Source organism: Lathamus discolor, chromosome 3 (assembly GCF_037157495.1).
Source record: "Lathamus discolor isolate bLatDis1 chromosome 3, bLatDis1.hap1, whole genome shotgun sequence".
NCBI classification, from domain to species: domain Eukaryota; kingdom Metazoa; phylum Chordata; class Aves; order Psittaciformes; family Psittacidae; genus Lathamus; species Lathamus discolor.
The window spans coordinates 3,793,748-3,812,815 of NC_088886.1; the positions used below are offsets into that span (position 1 = coordinate 3,793,748).

Below are 19,068 nucleotides of genomic sequence, written 5' to 3' on the forward strand. Positions count from 1 at the left end.
TTTCATATATATAAAAAAGTATAAGAAAAAAAGGGGTTATACATGAGCTTTTAAGATAGCAAACAGTTGTACATCATCACTTCCACTTTGTGGGTATTTGGCTTTTCATGGTTTTCACTTTCAATTCTAGCATACACCTTCCTGTATGTTAGCAGGTGCTGGTGTGGGGTAGTAGGATGCTGGTGCTCATAGCAGGATGATTGTACTTCATGCTGTGCAGGCTGGAAAGGCACCGTGTGTTGGATCTGCTGAGGGATGGATGGCATCCAGCAGGGATGTGAGACATTTCAGAGGCTGATGGCAAAGCCCAGGGGTGTTGAAAAGGCTTTGGAAGCTCTGGAGCCAGGGACTCTCAGACTGGAAAATATTGAGGAAGGAGAGGGTAGTTTTGCAAGAGATGTATATGAAGAGGCATGCAGAATTATTTACAAGGTGGGAAAGGGGAAGAAAGTCCCCATAGCCACAAAAGAACGAAACCTTAATTTACACTGGTCCTTGTATATGGTTTCTTCAGTTAGGAAAGCATCAATTTTAATCCAGTTGTGTAAATATCCTTTTATTTCACTGGATGGCCCTATGTCAGCCTAACCCTAACTGCTGTATCAGTACATGTAGCCAAGCCTGGGCAGTCACTTTGGTTTTGCATTGCAGTGAACTACAAAGCCATGTGCAATGCAGGGGATTAGTTACTGTGGTAAGTGACTGCTAGTTCAGGAAGGGTGTTAAAGTGCTTTGCTTGAGTAGGTCTCTAAAAATCCCACCCCACCCTATCTCCATACACCAAAGGAGTGTTTTCACTCGTCGTATTCCAGCAGATCATGTTTTCAGTGACTACAACGAGCACTTCTCTCAAGCTGTGCACTGTGACAGAACACAGCTGGGTCTCTCTCCAGTGACACCCACAGCCAGTCTATTCCTTGGGACATTTCCTGTTCCTCAAATGGAATGGGAAAACGTAATTCTTGGGTCAGGGGTGGAAAAACAAACTTTCATTTGCAGGCTGAAATTCAGCAACCCCCCCCACTGCAGGCAGTAACAAATAGCACTCTTAACTGTGATTTGGCTACTCTTGCAAGGTAAGATTACTGTTTGTTGTTAATGGAGCTGTTTCTTGGTTTAAGAGTATGAAATCATGTATTATGGTGGCAATGGTTTGGAAAAAGGAGAGGTCTTAGAGTGTATCTGTAATGCCAGATTTTCCTCCTCTGCAGAAGATAAGTACTACAGACACCTACTCAGCAGGAGTTCATAAGCCACTCTAAATTTAGTCCAGCCTTTCTTCCACTGTTTCTATTGACAGGACAAGCTTTCTAGACTGAAACACACGTTAGTAATACAACATCCCCTAGGATATGCTGCAAAAGCAGGGCCTGTACGAGAAAATCAGAGGTCCACCACAAGACGGAAAACACACTACAGATACTTTCCATGAGCATTTATACTACATTATAATAAAAGATTGTAAAAATCTAAGGATTGCAGAAAAACCTAGGCAGGGGGTTCCAGGGCTTTTCCTATGAATAAATCAGTTTGTATTTGAAAAAGTTTTAAATGTATCTCAGAAAACTTGGGCATCCTCACATCTTGCCCATCTTCCCTTGTCTCTGCAGCACTACCTCAGGTCATTCCATCCATCCTGTGACAGCAGAAGTGAGCTCATCCTATCCGGTGTCATATTTTAAACATTTTTAACTGTCTGTAATTTACAGGATTCGAACATTTGAGCATCTGAAAGATGATTTGGGATTTTAACCTCTGTTTATTGCCAAACATCTCAGTTGGTTTTGCAATAACCCATTTCCTTTTCCTACATTACCTGTAGTCATCAAGCACCTTCAGATTAGGACGCACTGTACAAGAACCAGTTAAAAACCAGAATGTTATTCTTAAAGCACTTTAAATCTTCCATTTCTCTTTTCTGTAACAGTGCCCAGCCCCTTTCACTTTCTGCTCGTCCCTCTCCAAACACAAAAGGCTGATTTAGTCATCTCAGATGCATATCATAAAGTTTTTATTTCATATATATACATTCTTAACAAAGCATCAAAGCCAAATGCTTCTGTTTTCCCACATTTCAGTGAGCTCCAAGTACAAATGAACTGTTAGAGGATCACACTAAGGCCCAAACCCACTCAAACAGATATGCATATTAGAGGGCTTTAAAAGTACAAAATTATTTTAATTACACTACACGCTCCCCCTGGTTGGAAGTATTAATCACACCTATTTACACGTTGCCCATGTAACACCTATGCAGCAAGATGCCAATCAGACCATTCAAACATTGCTATTAAGTTCAGTTCCTCCCAAGACACTAAACGAGGTTACAAGACCCTTCTCTTGTGCTTTGAGTTGCACCGAGCTGTAGAGAACTGGATAAGGAGAATAAACCACGTCGATTACCCAAAGACTAAATATGAAGTGTTACTTCCCAAGTTACAAAAATACACAACTTCTGATGAAATCTGCTAGTTAATATACATTTACTCCAGGATATGAATACAAATAACTTTTATTAAAAAAAGAAAAAGCTAATAATACAATAGGTATGTCTGAGAGCTAGAGTTGTGTTAAAACCACTACCGTGTCCCGTAAGCATCCTTTAGGAACTATACAAATTGGTATTTCTAAAAGGTAAGATCACTATTCTCCAGCATCAAAGTTATTACTAAGTGAGTTAAGTAAGTTCTGTGTCACGCTTTGTTAATTCAAGTTGAGCCACTTAAACCAAACAAAAAAGACCAGAAACATTATGATCCAGTAGCTTCAAAAACAGCTGCTTCCTCCAGGTAGTTTTGATGCAAGTCAGACCAAACGGTGTATATAAGTCCCTGATATTTACAGTCAAAATACAGTATCACTCTACAATCTTCTTATAAAACAGTAGGTAAGGAGTTGATGTAGATGACGATGTCGGAGAAAGGGAATTCAGAAAGTCCTTTTCTTCTGTAACCTTCACTTCAGAGTCATCAAAAAGCAACCACTTCCCTTCATACTCTTTCAGGCTTTGCAGCACGTACAGGGCTTTGTTCTCTAGTCCACTGGAATTAACACCATTTTGTTCGCCGTGCTCTGTGCTGCACTCTGCACCTCCGTTACTGCTGCCAGACTCGGGATTTCTGTTCTCAGTAACTACACTGAGGAACTTCTCTGGGTTAGCTGGCTTGTTGTAGAGGTCACAGTCAGTCTTGCTCTTCTGCCCCCCTAGAAGTCCAACAGCTTCCATGTTCTTTTTGTTCAGAACTTTACCCGGCTGTGCATTTCCATTGACTCTAAAGGAGACTTCGCCGTCATCGTAGTCTTCAGCAACAGTTCTCGCCTCCTCCTCGTTCAGTGGTTCTGGTTTAATCATTTCATACATTTGGTCAGTGATGAAATTTCCCTTATCCAGCTCCAGACTACTGAGATCTGTGATTTTGACAGAAGCTGTATAGTGCCCACTGCTAATTGTAATGCCACTGTGCATTACCACAGCAAATAATCCATAGGTGTCGTTGGTTGGCTTTGTGCTCCATTCCTCTAGTGAGAGTTTGAGGGGTGTCAACAAGGGAGTGTTTATCTTGGATAGTCCACCATAGCAATCAAACCTTCAGAAGAAAGATAAAGTTAAGACCTGTTGCCACAACAGCTTGCAGTAAGTGCAATACAGGGGTCACTTAAAGCAGTACCTATATTCTTCTATTAATAAAACTAGGAGACGTTGCTCACTTTTCAACTTGCTTATCATGAGCATCTGTCCCTGTTGTTCAGAAAAGACATTTTTACAAGTGTCTATAATGTTTAATATTATAGCCTAGTATCTGTATTTTAGATACTTAAGGAGATTCCCTTTCTGTAACTAAAGTTAATGTCTCCGTAGTGATGCTAAAGAGTTGTTATCCTGATTGTTCAGTTACCACTAAACACTTGCACTGACACCATCCTGCTTGCCAGATTTAAAACAGATCAAACCAAAAAACTCTTCAACATCCAGGGTTGAAGTAAGCAGGGTTGTTTCCCCTCCCAAGCCTCTGAAAGAGTCATTCACTAAATAAAGGAATACAGATCTATTTTATTTTCAAGTAGCTTTAATGTCACTTAGAACTGAGTAAGCTATTTTTCTCAGCCTATCTTAGTGCCAGCAGTAATGCAATGGTTACCCAAGGATGAGTAAGTTACAACACTTCCTTTTACTACAGAATCTACATTAGCTGTCCTGTGTTACTCAGTTTTTAGACAATTACCTAGCTGATTTATTTTGGCAAAGCATCTACCATTCAATAAATAATTAGCATTTTGTTCACAGTGCACAAATCTACAATGAGAAAAAAGTTCAAGTCTTCTCATTACAATAAGGACCTTCTAAAGAGTTTGAAGAGTGTTGGGACTTTCACCTTATTGTGTATTAGACTCCCTGAAGGATCCTACACGATTTACATCTTGCATCAGCCAGATACTGCATCAGTTAATTAACCTATTTATTTAATGATATGTTATGATATCCTAATAGATTTCAGGGCTGATTCAGCCTTACTCAACTGTTAGGGTGTTGTAAGGAAAAGTATAGGGGAATATAGACAAAGCCTGTAAAACATAGGTTCCAAAGAGCTACCTACTACTATTCAACTTGTATTTTATTGTAAGAAAGAATAACTATCATCTTTAATCCAAGGAAATTGCAGATATGGTGTAACAGTATGAGCATTAACTGCAATAATGACCTACTACTTTTGCTTCCCTGGGTTTAGTTTTGATCCTGCTGTGCTTCTAAACATTTGGTGATGTTCACAGCCATAAACACTTATAAATACATTTACACACACACAGATGATCTCAGTCACTCAAATCTAGTTACCTGAAACCTCGTTTTAGACCTAATGAGAAATAATACATCTTCTGAAAATCCCTATCTGTAGCAACCAGAAACAGAGATACTCAGAAGAAAACAGAGAAACTGCTTGCTGATACTCTAGATCAGAAATCCAGTTCCACTCAAGCACACTGTGACAATCATATTGACAGAAAACATTAAAAAACAGGCTCTACCTTCTGAATGAGATCCAGCATCAGAAAGATTTGGAGAGGAGGAAATAAGAGAGGAAATCTTTTCCTATTAGCTTTTTGTTCTTCTGAATCATAAGAATCTGAAGACAGAAAAATTGCATGCCAAGTACTCTGCCTCCTCTGACTGATGCACAGTTCATACACAACAAACTTGACTTTTGCAACTGCATCTTTTGAGACCATAAATTAGTAGAACTTTACCCACTGTACTGAATCAATACCTCAGGTTATCACACACCTTTAAAGACTTAAGCTGTTTTTACTGCAACACTTTTAACACACATGGATGTGAAATACTCCACATAAAGGATTTACAGTGGCACAGGCACTGCTGTCACTCATTAGGAAATGTGACTGTTAACAAAACCAAGTAAACCTTTCTTGAAATAAATAAAACATCACCTGCTCTTTCCTGATAGCATTTCACAAGACAGCAATGTGATTTTCTCACAGTTGTTAAATTTATATAGTGGAAACGCTTAATTAGATGTTACCAGTTACACATTTCTTTGTTACCAGTTACAGGTTTCTTAATAGCTTTGCAGTCTGAGTACACATGGCCTAGCACATTTTTCACCACACACGCATTTGCCAAAGAGAATTACTCATCCCCAGGCAAGTCGATTTTCACACTGGCTGCTTTATTAAGTAAACCAAACGCTTTGCAAGCCAGCATCTAGAAAGGATAAAGCAAATCTCTACTACCTATCTGCAAATACATTGCTGTTCTCCTCCATTTCTCTTTATTTATTTAAAACTCAGTCATCGGAAAACTCAGCAGAGCACAACTGAGAAGCAGACAAGACTGCAGAATTTTTACAGAGAGAAGTTGTATGAAGATTCTTAGTTTAAAAGTGTTAGTTTAAGGAAAACAGTCTGCTATTACTTTTAGGATAAACCATTGGTATCTCATCTGTGAAAAGGGTAGTAAGTTTTACAATAAATACTTTAAGTTCACATAAGTCAATTTGGGGAAGCTCAATCAAAGCTCATTGTTCAAAACCCACTAAGAGTAACTGGATACTATGGAGTAAGCAAGTGTTGTTTTATTGGCCACGGCTCTTTCCCACTTGATTTGCAGCTGGGCTTTATTACTCCAAGATGTTTACAAGTGACCTGGTTTTGTCCAAGATAAAAATTCCAAGCCAAAAACTGGGAAAGAGGAAAGAATCTTCTAAGCAGCTTCTGCTTTGTCACCGATTCCAGTTCTACATCTCATTTTTCCACTCTTACTTCCTTAATCTCTGGCTGCTAACACTTGGCAGAAAACATATGACATGATTCAGAGGACACACGAGGAACAGCACAAGAGACTGGATTCAACTTGTAGGTCTTAAGTATTTTGGAGCAACGACCTGAACACTGCGAGGACAGGAGAAGAGGTAAGTGATTCAGGAGATGGCTGGTTAACCTGCAAGCTGCAGGTACTGCCTTGTAGAAACAAAAAGTAGCAAATATAGGAGCAAAGTGGAGATGATACTCAGGTTTCCCTTCAAGCGGATATCTAGGGTTGTATTTTTGTATAGCCTATAATCACATCAGGACACCATCTCACACCAAGGGCTCCTCAACCATAGCAATATGATTTTTTAAGTGTGCAACTTCTTCTCATTGTGACAGTCAAATATTATGTAGAGCAACAGAAAGACAATTTTGTTTGTACAACCGCAGACTTGTACAAAGAGAAGTAAGCAGACATTGCAGAGACAGAGGAAGTTTCCTTTTCTACTTTGTCAGAAACCTAGATACTCCTAAAAACGAATACTGAACCCAGATTTTATATATAAATCAAAACTAGACAGAAATCTAGTTTTAACAATTTGGGCAAACTACCTGTAAAAGTATCTTAATCCATCCTTGACACTAGTTATATTACAAATCTTATTTATACTGACCGCAGTTACTAGCACTTGCTTATACAGCATCCTCTGACGAAATCATCTGTCAACCTGTACTTGGTATCTGTACACTGCCAAAGGTCCTGTACACCTCAATACTGGAGAAGTACAGTTCTAAAATACTGGGGAAACAAACTGAATTCCATGGAATACTTCATGCATCAGACTTCCTGCTGGCTAGGTGGCTCTGAAGGTCTAAAGCCAACCAACAGGGAAATGCAAAGCTCAGGGAACCTGGCGGGTAAAAGGCAAATTTGTGCCTAAATAACTTACAAGCAGCTCAATGTGAAGGCTCAGAACTGGATTAGCCATCAAGGTCATAAACAGGAGCTGCTCTCTGAAGCAGAGCCCAAATAGCGGGATGCTGAAACCAACCCCAGTTTATCTTCTGCTGCAACCAGCAAAGTTATTCCAGATAGCAAAACTTATGTCTACACTCAATGCCAGAAGTTGCAAACACAGGCTGAGTGTGTGAATGTTAGCGAAATTGTACAGTCACTCAAGAACACAATTAAAGGGTTAAGAATTTGCTAAAGGATCTGAGGGAATATCGTAGTTAGAAGAAGTTTCTCCTGATGAAGCCTTTTCATTACTGGAAACTCAGTGAAGAAACAGAGTTTACTGCAAAATGCTGTGCAAAAATTGTCATGGCATGGTTTCATTTGTGTACAGTACTGTAGGGACAAGGGTTTTCTTATCTTTTTTTTTCCCCCCCTCTCCCTTCCAAAGATTATTCCTAAATTCCTAAGTATGAAAAAGCCCCAATAATAAAAATACAAAGAACACTCAAAGAATAATCTCTTTCAAAACAATAAGGATTTCTACAGGATATAACATCAAACTGATTGCTCAGTAGTTGAGTATCAATGGTATTACTGTATTTTTAAAGGAACTGGTCAATTTGTTTTGGTAATATGTGTTAACTCCAAAATGTTTCTCTCTTGATATTTTTCCCCTGGATTTTAGTACTCACACTCAGAGACCACAGACTACTAGCTACAACCACAAAATTCAGATTTGTTCTCATTCCTTGTGCTGCTCAAGTACTGAAACCTGCTTCTAAACTCACAGGTGATACTAAAAGTTATCCTGATGTGTCTGAAAGCTCTGTTGTCAGGCTGTTCTTAAGAATACAGATAAAACAGTTCTTCTGGAGATAGTTTCTGTCAGTACTTGTAACAACAGAAAACCTTTATGAAATGAGGGGCTACATCCCACTGACTTCAGTTAATTTCATCTAGGAATCTGCTTTTGGAAAAGTTACAAGACATTTTCACCTCTTTTGGCAAGATTTCCCTTCCAACAGCACACTGTTTCACAATATAGGCAATCTGCATACTCACTCTAAGCCACTAGCAGCAAAGCACTTCAAATGAATTGTTATAACTTCAGGCATTTTATCAAATAAAAGGCTGCGTTCTGCTTCTGTGTAATGATGGCAGTTTTCACAGAAGTATTTATCCTCTCCCACAATCCTTTCCACTGATGCAAACTGTGAAATTGCCCATTTAAGAGTCTTCATTTCTGTTTTTGGCTCTGGAGAAACTATAAAAGAGAATCGTTACATTTGCAGACATGCTATTATTTACATTTCCAATGCATCCCACCAGAACAACAACAAAACAAAGTATGTCAAGCTAAGACATGCTCAAAGCCTCAACACCATAAAGAACAGTCAATATGTATGAAACAGAAGATGTTCCAGACCTCTGAATCATTTCAGGAAGCAATGAAAATATCAATAGATGTTAGTACTTAAAATCAATGCTTTTCCCAAAGCTTGTCTTCAGATTACACATGCTAATTCTGTTGCCGTATCTGTAAAACTGAGTGCATGTATTTGAGACCAGAATTTCACTCATTGAGGAGAAACCTCCAAAATAAACAGAAAATTCCCTCTCCTTTCTACATTTTGCCTCCCCCAAAAGCTTTACACTTGCTGGTGACAGATCACCTCTGCTGCAGGGAGCATTTCACACCCCAACGGCACCACACACCTTACTCTGCAGTCCTTCAGCAAAAGGGGAGGGCAAAAAATAGTAAAAGCTGTTCCAAATTCAGTTGATGGGAACCGATTTCCTTAAAATTCTGTCAAAAGTGCATTGTTGCCATGCTTAATTTTGAAAATAACTATAAAAACATGTATAGATCACTAATAGTTGTGAAAGATACCAGGGGACAAACATTTACAAACATAAAAAACCACCCACTATTAAGGTGAAAACAGTCTAAAGTACTGGAAAAAAGTACTTTTTATAGTGAATTAACAAAAAAACTCAACTGGATACTCATTTCTTTTGAGAAAAAAAAAAAAACCAGATATTTCTTAGAAAATGAAGACAAAGCAGAATTTCTTATCCACATAGAAAGGGAATACCAAAATACCCATTTATAAGCAGGAAAACATGTTCGTAAGTGAAAGACTGTCAGCAATCCGTGTTCTGTGTTAAGGTCTGAAACAATTTTAATGCTATCAAGGTCTGTCTACATCATCAGCACTGTTTTCCCAAAGTCTAAAGTTAATCAGGACAAGAGATAAGAGAACGGCCTCTATTTTTAATCAGCACAAACAGGAGCACTGTTCCCAGATAACCATGGCACTATCCTTCCTCAGAGTCTGGCTGAAGCAGAAACACATATCACAACTCCTGTTCATAATTACTTACTTTCAGAACTCTCTTCATTTTTAGAGAGTTCATCTTCTTGCACTGGAACACTGATGTCCTGAAAATCTTCTCTCCGTTCAGTAAAGCACTCGCACTCCAGGCATCTTGTTCTCAGAACCAACTGGCCCTGGAATAGCTTCTCCACTAGTTCAAAAACAGCCAGCTCTGTACCTAGAGAAAGTATATACCACATCACTTACCAAGATGCATTTTATTCTAAAGTGATTTCAGAACCTGGATATCCCTCTTGGAAAATAAAATGTTACAGATGTGGCCTTTTAGGGATTAATCACACACAATTTTCACAATATCATTTAAGTAAACAAGGATCCTCTTTCTCTTGGCCCCCACACTGGTAATTTCTGTTTTAAGATTAGTTTCTTGTTTTATACTTGAAGTGCCATGGTGTACCTCTGGAAAACCTGTTTGTCATCAATGCACTCTCTAGTATGGACTGTCAGCCTGCCCAAGGAACACCACACTGTGGTTTTCCTTGGTTTCTGTTTATTCTCAGGCCTTTCCTCCGATACTTTCTAAACTTCTTGGCCAATTTTGGTCATATTTGCTGAAGAAATGAAGCCCTCAAAAGATTCTGTATTCCTTCAAATTTATAAAAACTTGGCAGGTGGATCAGAAAGTTCCAAATTATGAAGTACTGAATTCATACCAAGGCCCTTCCCTCAAAAGTGTCTTGTTTCATCGACACGAACACAATCCACACCTGCCAGCTACTCAGCATATATAATACATCCACTGTCTTTCCCAGTTCTTGGGAAGGTTGGAAATACAGGACTAAATAGTAGGGAGGGAAGGCGAGTATATTGTTTGTAAAGACTTGGGAAGCAAAGTAATAGCCAGTGGGGTTTGAGTCTGTTTGTTCCTGACAGTAACATTCCTTTACACCTCGAATCCACTTGCTATTTCTTTGTATTACAATAATACAAATTGGTGATATTCTGCCTTTTGTTTTCATCTATACTCTACAACAATTACATAATGTTAGAGAAATATCTCTCAATATCTACGCTAAACAGGTCAAGTTACAAAAAAAATAAATTACAAACATGTATAAAAGTAAATTCTCTTTCATAAAAATCTTTTTCAATTCCTGAGAATGTAATTTTGTATTTGGAGAGCTCTGATGGCTACAGTCTGAAGGCTGACTTCTTACACATAGTAACTTCTGAATTTTAATAATCTTAAGCCCATACACTTGGTCACCAACCTTCCTTTTTTGGTTCTTTTTCAGTTCCTTTTTCATTATGGCTTTCCACAGGAGATGCAGGTTCATGATACTCTTCTTTAATACTGTTGCCATTTTCACACTTTACAGATGACTCTTCCAGCTCACAGTCATCATTTTCTTTCCCTGGGTCTTTGGATCCCAAGTTTGTAGTTAGTTTTCCTAGACTATAAAATTTAGACAGAATACTAGGCTGTTTGCATGAAGATTTTAACCAGTTTAATCTGAGCCGGGACTTCTTCTGTGTTGGCTTTGCACTCTCATTTTCACTGGAACACTTGGCAATGGCGTCGGTGTGATTTTCTAACTTCTCTCCTGTCGCTTTCCTCTTTGACCTGGTTTGTCTTTGATTCTCTTCTGCTGCAATTTGCTCTTTTGATACTTTGGATTTTTTCTTTGCATTGCCACCCTCTGCATCACTTTTTCTCTTCCCATTGCCTTTGAGTAGCTTGTCCTCAGCTGTCTCTCCAACGTGGCTACTTGGTGAGTTCTCCTCCTCCTCAGCAGGGCTGCCAGTTCCATTGCTCTCAGTATTTGGGTTATGTTTTTGGTCTGGTTTAGCTGCAGGTTCTTCCACGGGCAGTTTGTTCAATTCTTCTTTCTTCAGTAGCTGACACGTTTCTTGAATGTTACCCAGGATACACTGCAGAACTTCCTGGGCATCATGCTGCAAGTAGCCTTCATACATAGGGTTCAGCTCTCTAGTAAAAGTAATGAGTAAAAGTAACGAAGACTAATTATACTCTGCTAACTGGCTAATGTGATCTGAGATTTAAATTAGGGACTTTAAATATAAACTTGGGAGAAGATCCTCTCCCAACCTAGAGATAAGTCCTCTCTGTTGCAGGCAGACATGGAAAGGTAACTACAGCCTTATGCATTTAAACACATTCAGCTGCAACCCAGCATCAGTCCTTCTCAGGTCAATGAGAATATTTAGACACTTAAGGCTTAGCTGGATTTAAATTCTATTCTTCTCCTATGAAAACAGGCTGAGAGAGTTGGTCTTATTCAGGCTGGAGAAGAGAAAGCTCCAGGGAGACCTTAGAGCAGCTCCCAGTGCCTACAGGGAGTGACAAATACAGAGAGGCGCTTTTTACAAGGGCATTTAGTGACACGACAAGGGGGAACGGCTTTGAACTGACAGAGGGGAAATTGAGGTGAGCTCTTAGGCAGAAGCTCTTCCCTGTAAGGGTGCTGAGGCGCTGGCACAGGGTGCCCAGAGAAGCTGTGGCTGCCCCATCCCTGGCAGTGTTCAAGGCCAGGTTGGACTCAGGGGCTTGGGGCAACCCGCTCTAGTGGAAGGTGTCCCTGCCCGTGGCAGGGGTTGGAACCGGATGAGCTTTAAGGTCCCCTCCAACACAAACCAGGCTGGGATTCCAAGAAAACGAAAATTTACTTTCAAGTTTAGGATGATATGAAAGTACGAATAAGCACAAAAAACCTCACTTCTTATAACCATACTCTAAATTTAAGCCTGTTTACCTTACATGAGTCTCTAATGCTGCATTGTACAATGATAATGACCTCAAAACTTCAAGTGAAATTCTGACAATGTGTTTAAGATAATCTGTACCTGAGGGTATTCAGTAGCCTTCGTGGCTGAGTAGCAAGTTCATCTGTGTATTTTTCTGGATTTAAGAGAAAGCTGGCTTGAAGCTGTTCAACTGAAAGGATCAGTGAATGCAAACTGCAGATTAGTTCATAACTTGCCAGTGGATCTTCTTTACAATTTCCCTGTAATAACAACATAAGAAGAAAACAGACACTTGCACCTTTGTTTGCAACAACAAACTTTTTTCTTTCCTACCCTTGCTTAGTTTAGCAGACCTTTGGAGTATTTTTCTGATGTGGGAAGCAGGTGAGTTTCAGACAACATATTACTCTTTTACCAATAGAAAACAAATTTAAAAGCCAGACCAGCCATTATTCTAAAAACCCAAACTTTCCTTAACCAAACCCTAATTTCCATCCACTCAAAAGCACTGTATCATAATTATCTTAATGTCAGAAGCATGGTGAGATATCAGAGCTTAACAGAACTTCTTGTTAAACTCAAGACTTGTGCTTACAAGTTTACAGACACTGAAATTTGAATACAAGACACTCAAGTCTGAATACAACTTCAAAACAAATACATAATGGTATGCATCACCGTAGAAAACAAAACTGCAAAACTTCTTACAAACAGAATAAATCTGTTTGCAAGATTTTCTGAGTTAAACTGAGTTAAATTTTCATTACACTCCCAGCCTACAGCCTCACTTCCAAAAGCACAAGTAAAGGAATGTGTAGTGAGATGTTACCTTTTCTGCTTTTTGCTCTCCTTCATCCTTCAAAGACTCTTTCTTCTTTGAAATAATATTATATAAATGTTTTACTCCAGTTTTAAAGCCAGGACAAAAATATAATACCTGAAAACAACAAGAGAATAATTGATAAAGTAATACATTACTCCACATACATATCCACGCTTATGATCAAACTAGCGCTGCATCTCCCAGGGCTGCACAAAATGCAAAGAACATGGAATAATTTGTGTTGGAAAGGACCTTAAAGCTCATCCAGTTCCAACCCCCTGCCATAGGCAGGGACACCTTCCACTAGAGCAGCTTGCTCAAAGATGCAGATTATTCATAGCAGGGAGGTGCCCAGCGTAAAAATTACCCAATCAAGGCAACCTACAGTATCATCTTTTTCCCCACTGTAATTAGATTCCCTTCACAATACATGCAGACATCTACGCAATATCAAACTCCAAATCTCATCCACTTGTGCTTATCCAAAAGAAAATCATGGTTTTGAGGCCTATTGAACAACGCTATCTTACCTGAAGTACACTGTTAAGGTAGCAAGTGTTACCCAGATTGTTCAAGCCCACAAAAGGCAACATGTTGTCTTTCTTCTCACAGCTAACAAGCGAGGGAGGCTGCGCTGCAGGAACAACCTGATCACTATTAAGCAGAGAAAAGAGTGCGTGAGAGATAGTTTTTGACAACGACTCCTCCTGGTGTGCATGCACAAACTCCCTCCTGGCCATCCACCACCTCAGAGCTAGCTTATAGAAGTCATTACTAATTGTATACACAGATCACAATGTCAGTGTTTCTGAGAGTGTCTATATGGCTACTGTGGGCACTCAAACACAGGCTTTCTCTTCAGCAACCTACACAAAAGCAGACAGGTTTACAGGCAAATCTGCCTTTAGTTCCAATAAGGTATTTGTCAAGAACTACCAGGAGACCCACTTAAGGAACAAAAAAAGTTCTCTTCAGAACACTTTTGTATCTTCTTTGTTCATTCTTATGGCAGCACTAAGAAAAATGTGCCTACCACATACTTCCTATCACTGTCTCCTGCTTCAGGTTCACATCACTTCATATCTGTATGCAAACTAAAAGGATGAAAAACAGGGAAAAAGAGCAAGGGGGGGATCCCATAAACCTGGTACATTATATACAGGGATTAATGCACTGCACTGACCAACAAAACCAAAGTTTAAAGTCTCCAAAACATTTGTCATTCACCATGATTAAACAATTTTTCCCACTAAAACTTCCCCTCTGGCTGCAGTGAAATGAGTTGCCAGATTCACTCTGGGCTCAAAACACCCTAATGAATGGCAGTAACCTGCACGAGCAATTCTTTTACTTGCAGCAGAAATAAACCTGAAAACACAGTATTTTATTATTAAAACTCATTTTGCACAACCTTACGTTTTAGTATGCTTTAAATAATTCAGCGTCAGACCAGCTGCCTTATGGTAAGCTCAAATAAGGTAACTTCTTCAAGTTACCAAAAAGTTCATGCCAACTAAACAACCACAGCGTGGCAAACTCGCTTTCTTAAAACAGAGGCATTTGTTACAGTGAACAGTAAGTCCAGTTTGATTACCTTGGCTTGAGGGTTTATTTCCTACATGTCAGAGCACATACTTATGCGAGGGTATAACACTTAAAAGACTGGATGGCGCAGCGTTGTTTATCCGCCGCATCAGACTCGCTATCATACTTCCACAATAGACCCAGAAACGCTTATTGAGAGCAAAACTCTTACATACATCTCGGAGCCTCTGAATTCCGAGCTCTTTTGTTCATTTTCCTGCGGCTGCGTAAAATCCAGTGCTCTTTTCGTGTCCTTCTTTTGGAAGAGCTTCAAGGAAAGCCGGTTCTTTTTCGACGGGCTCCCTCTCGCAGTGCTGTCACTCGGCAACACCCCCGGCATCTTTCCTGCCGCGGAAAGGAGCTCGGGAAGCGGCCGGCGCGGCCGGGGAGCTGCAACGGGCGCTCACACCTGAGGCACACACACAAGAGTCGCCATTTACTTTCCGTGCGGGAAGCACCAACCGGCGCTGGAGCAGAGCGCGGACCGGGACACCCCCCTCCCCTCTCTGGCAGACCCCCCCCGCTCAGCAGCACCGCCCGCACCTCCCTCCGGCCCGGCCCGCCCGCCCGGAGGCCGCTCGCCCGCCGGCGAGGACGGCACAGCGGGCCCGGGCGGCCGGCGGGGCCGCCTCTCCTCACCGCTACATGGGGGCGCGGAGCGGGCCGCCGCCGGGGCCCGCCGGTTGCCATGGAGACCGCGGGGCGCCCCGGGGCGCCGCTCTCCCCACCACGGGAAACTTGGCGCGTTTTCCGCGCCGCCAGGACCCGCGCCCTCACCCCTCCTCGCGCCCAGGCGCTCGCAGCCGCCCTGCTCAAACGCCGGAGCGGAAGCCACCGCCGGCGCCAGGCAGAACAGAAGGGCCATGGTGATGGGCAGGCGGTGCGTCTCACACCGGCTTGCGGGGAGCCGAGAGGCACCTCTGCACGGGCACGGCGGAGCCGCGTCTCCGTCGCTGCAGTCAGGCAATGCGGAGGCCAACCCACGGGGGTCCTGCGTAAGCGCGCGCTAGCGCTGGTAACGGCCCGGCCTAAAGGGCTCCGGCTTGCAGCGGGGAGGGTGGGGGGGACGGGAAGGCGGCTGGGACGAACCATTGCGCGGAGATACCCCTCTTCCCCCCCACTCCTTCGGCGGCGGTGGATTGGTCCGGCTGTAGCCCCGCCCCTTCCCCGCCTCCGCCAATCAGAGCGAGAGGCGCGCGGCGCACGTCGGCGCCGTCGGAGGTCGCTGAGGTACCGGTGGTGCCGCGCTGTGTCGGAGCGCTCGGGGGCGGGCCGCGGGCCGCGGCAGGGCCGGCCCCGGCCTCCGGGTACGGAACGTGACCGGCCGGTGGGCTTCCTGCGCTCCTCTGCGCTCCTCTGCGCTCGAGCTCACGCTGTACGCACCCAGCTCCCGTGAGAGCCGCGCTAAGCGGCGTTAGCAGCACAGCGACGGCGAGCGCAGTAACTCGCGGACGTGACGGAGGCTGTTGGGGCTGAAAGAAGTCCTAGTGCAGGGATCAGTGCGCTCACAGAGGAGGGTGTGCGGAAAAATAATACAGATTCCTCCATTCTGCTGTTTACACAGAAGGTTCGCTGACAGCCTTTATGTATAAGCAATGTGCAGTGACTGACTAAATACACCTATTGCCTCTCACGTATATGGGGTAGCTACAGATCCGTTGCACTGTTTACAAAGGCCCCTTTCTACAGAAAAGCTAAGACTTATTTCTTGTTCCAGACTAATACTATGTTTTTGTTTTGAGTAAAAACGTCTCGGACAGTCAAAACTAATGAGAGGTTGTGAAATACATCTTGGGAATGTATTAAAGTAAGTGTCAGGCTCCCGAGACCTTCATCAGGAGGTGCTTTCTGTGCTTAACCTAAAGAGAGATGCCTTCCATTTTCTTGTAATAAAAAGAGTTAAGTATTTTAAACCTATTGTCACCAAGCATCTGCAGCACACACAGTTGTTCTGTTTATGATGAAAGACCTCAATCATCTCTTTGTGGCTTCACTTGCTGTGAGTTACGAGCTCTTGTCTTTACAAGTTTGCCGATGACACCAAGCTGTGTGGTCCGGTTGATACGCTGGAGGGAAGGGATGCCATCCAGAGGGACCTTGGCACGCTTGTGAGGTGGGCTGATGCCAACCTTATGAAGTTCCGTCTTCGTCAGGGACTATAGTGACAGGACAAGGGGTAATGGGTTAAAACTTAAACAGGGGAAGTTTAGATTGGATCTAAGGAGGAAATTCTTTCCTGTTAGGGTGGTGAGGCACTGGAATGGGTTGCCCCAGGGAGGTTGTGAGTGCTCCATCCCTGGCAGTGTTCAAGGCCAGGTTGGATGAAGCCTTGGGTGGGATGGTTTAGTGTGGGGTGTCCCTGCCCATGGCAGGGGGGTTGGAACTGGATGATCTTGAGGTCCTTTCCAACCCTAGCTATTCTATGATGGCTTCCATATTCCACAAACACACCTGGCTCTGAAGATCACTCTGTATTTACTCCATATAGAATCAAAGAGTCATACATAAGGCCTTACATTTTTCACAGCTCTTCTCTGGCAGGGCTTGGACAGTGTGAGATGGGAGAAACACAATGGAGGCGTTGCTGGGGTAAATATTTTTTACACACCACGGATCTGCTCCTTTAAGTCTGTATGTTGTGATGCTATGTAATGTAATGTTGCCCCAAAAGGTCAGAAATCTATTAAAGATTCATCCTTTATCTGGAGGAATAAGGAGCTCCATGTGTCAGTCACACTTCTTCAGCACTGGTGTTAATAATTGTATTAAAAGGAAAGCCTGTTAAGCTAGAACACAGTTTTATTGCAATTACATCTGTGACTGCACTGGAAAACTTTTGCAAAGGTTTTCTAGATTACTGAATAAGATATTTTATAGGATTGGTTTCATAACTGACTTCAAACCATGCCCAGACTGAGGCCTTAGCATCCTTTCACCTTGGACAGAGGAACCCTGTATTTGAGTACTCAGTGCAAAGGTGAAAGTATGGTAGAATCCAGACTGGTTTGGGTTGGAAGGGACTTTAAGGCTCATCAGCTCCAACCCCTGCCACGGGCAGGGACACCTTCTACTGGAGCAGCTTACTCCAAGCCCCTGAGTCCAACCTGGCCTTGAGCACTGCCAGGGATGGGGCAGCCACAGCTTCTCTGGGCACCCTGTGCCAGCGCCTCAGCACCCTCACAGGGAAGAGCTTCTGCCTAAGAGCTCAGCTCAGTGTCCCCTTGGGCAGGTTAAAGCCATTCCCCTTGGCTTGTCCAAGGACCCCAGGACAAACTCCTGCTGCTATCCCCAGGCAGGGCACTGGGCTCTCTGCTAAATACCAAAGCAAACCATGAAATCACGCATGATTGCCATGCCATTTTTGAAAAGGTGCTAGTCCTGAGTGTTGTGGTTTAAGCCCAGCGGTAACTCAGAACCATGCAGCTGCATGGTCACTCCTCTTCTTCCCCCCAGTTCCCAGAGGGATAGGGAGGAGAATCAAAAGAATGTAACTCCCACGGGCTGAGATAAGAACAGCCCAGTAACTAAGGTATAACACAAACCACTGCTGCTACCACCAATGATAGTAATGATAAGGGAAATAACAAGGGGAGAGAATATGAAACTAAAAGGGGAAAAGGAAAAGGAAAACAATAAACACAAGGGATGCACAATGCAATTGCTTACGACCTGCTGACTGATACCCAGCCTGACCCAAGCAGCGATCTGGGCCTTCCGGGTAGGTTCCCCCAGTTTCTGTACTGGGAGGGGGTACCACACCATGACATGCTGTAGTATGGAATACCCCTTTGGCTAGTTTGGGTCAGGGGTCCTGACTTTGCTTCCTTCCAGTTTCCTGTGCCCCTACTCACTGGCAGAGCATGAGACTGAAAAAGTCCTTGATTGGAGTAAGCATTACTTTGCAACAGCTGTAAACATTGGTGTGTTATCAATGTTGTTCTCAGGTTAAACTTGAAAACACAGTGCTGCACCAGCTGCCAAGAAGGAGCGAAATAGCTGTTAGAGCTGAACCCAGGACACTGATAATGTCCTATCCACATCCATGGGTATTTTACTCCTTTCTCTTCAGGCAGTTCCCTCATGACTCGTGTATGCTTTTTTATTTTTGTGTTTCCTGTACAGCAATGTATAAATTTGCAATTTGATATGGTAGTGCAAGAAAAAAAAAATGGGAAGCGGGGTGCTTCTTCCGAGTATTTAAAGCTATTTTGTTCTGAAAAGTTCTTTGCAACCTTTTGGGGTGTTTTTTACATTGCTACATGAATTAATTATTACTGCAGATCAATATCCTTAAATACACATATGAATTATGGCAGAAATTATATATACTCCTT

At 42.4% G+C, this 19,068-nt stretch overlaps 1 protein-coding gene across 5 annotated transcripts; it reads right to left on the bottom strand.

Annotated features, from left to right (window-relative positions):
- Positions 1 to 1,989: 1,989 nt before the first annotated feature.
- USP1 (ubiquitin specific peptidase 1) lies at positions 1,990 to 15,746 on the bottom strand. 5 transcript variants are annotated; one of them, XM_065673184.1, is made up of 9 exons: positions 15,653 to 15,746; positions 14,911 to 15,143; positions 13,681 to 13,804; positions 13,157 to 13,264; positions 12,427 to 12,587; positions 10,833 to 11,551; positions 9,608 to 9,778; positions 8,285 to 8,486; positions 1,990 to 3,587 (listed from the first exon to the last, which is right to left on the bottom strand). In XM_065673184.1, exons 2-9 carry the CDS (start codon positions 15,072 to 15,074, stop codon positions 2,858 to 2,860), a joined length of 2,379 nt encoding a protein of 792 aa, XP_065529256.1. In that variant the 5' UTR covers positions 15,075 to 15,143; positions 15,653 to 15,746; the 3' UTR covers positions 1,990 to 2,857. The 5 variants fall into 5 exon arrangements, with proteins under 5 accessions (XP_065529256.1, XP_065529257.1, XP_065529255.1 ...); XM_065673185.1 differs by lacking the exon at positions 15,653 to 15,746 and adding an exon at positions 15,512 to 15,605; XM_065673183.1 differs by lacking the exon at positions 15,653 to 15,746 and adding an exon at positions 15,374 to 15,505.
- Between the last annotated feature and the right edge of the window lie 3,322 nt (positions 15,747 to 19,068).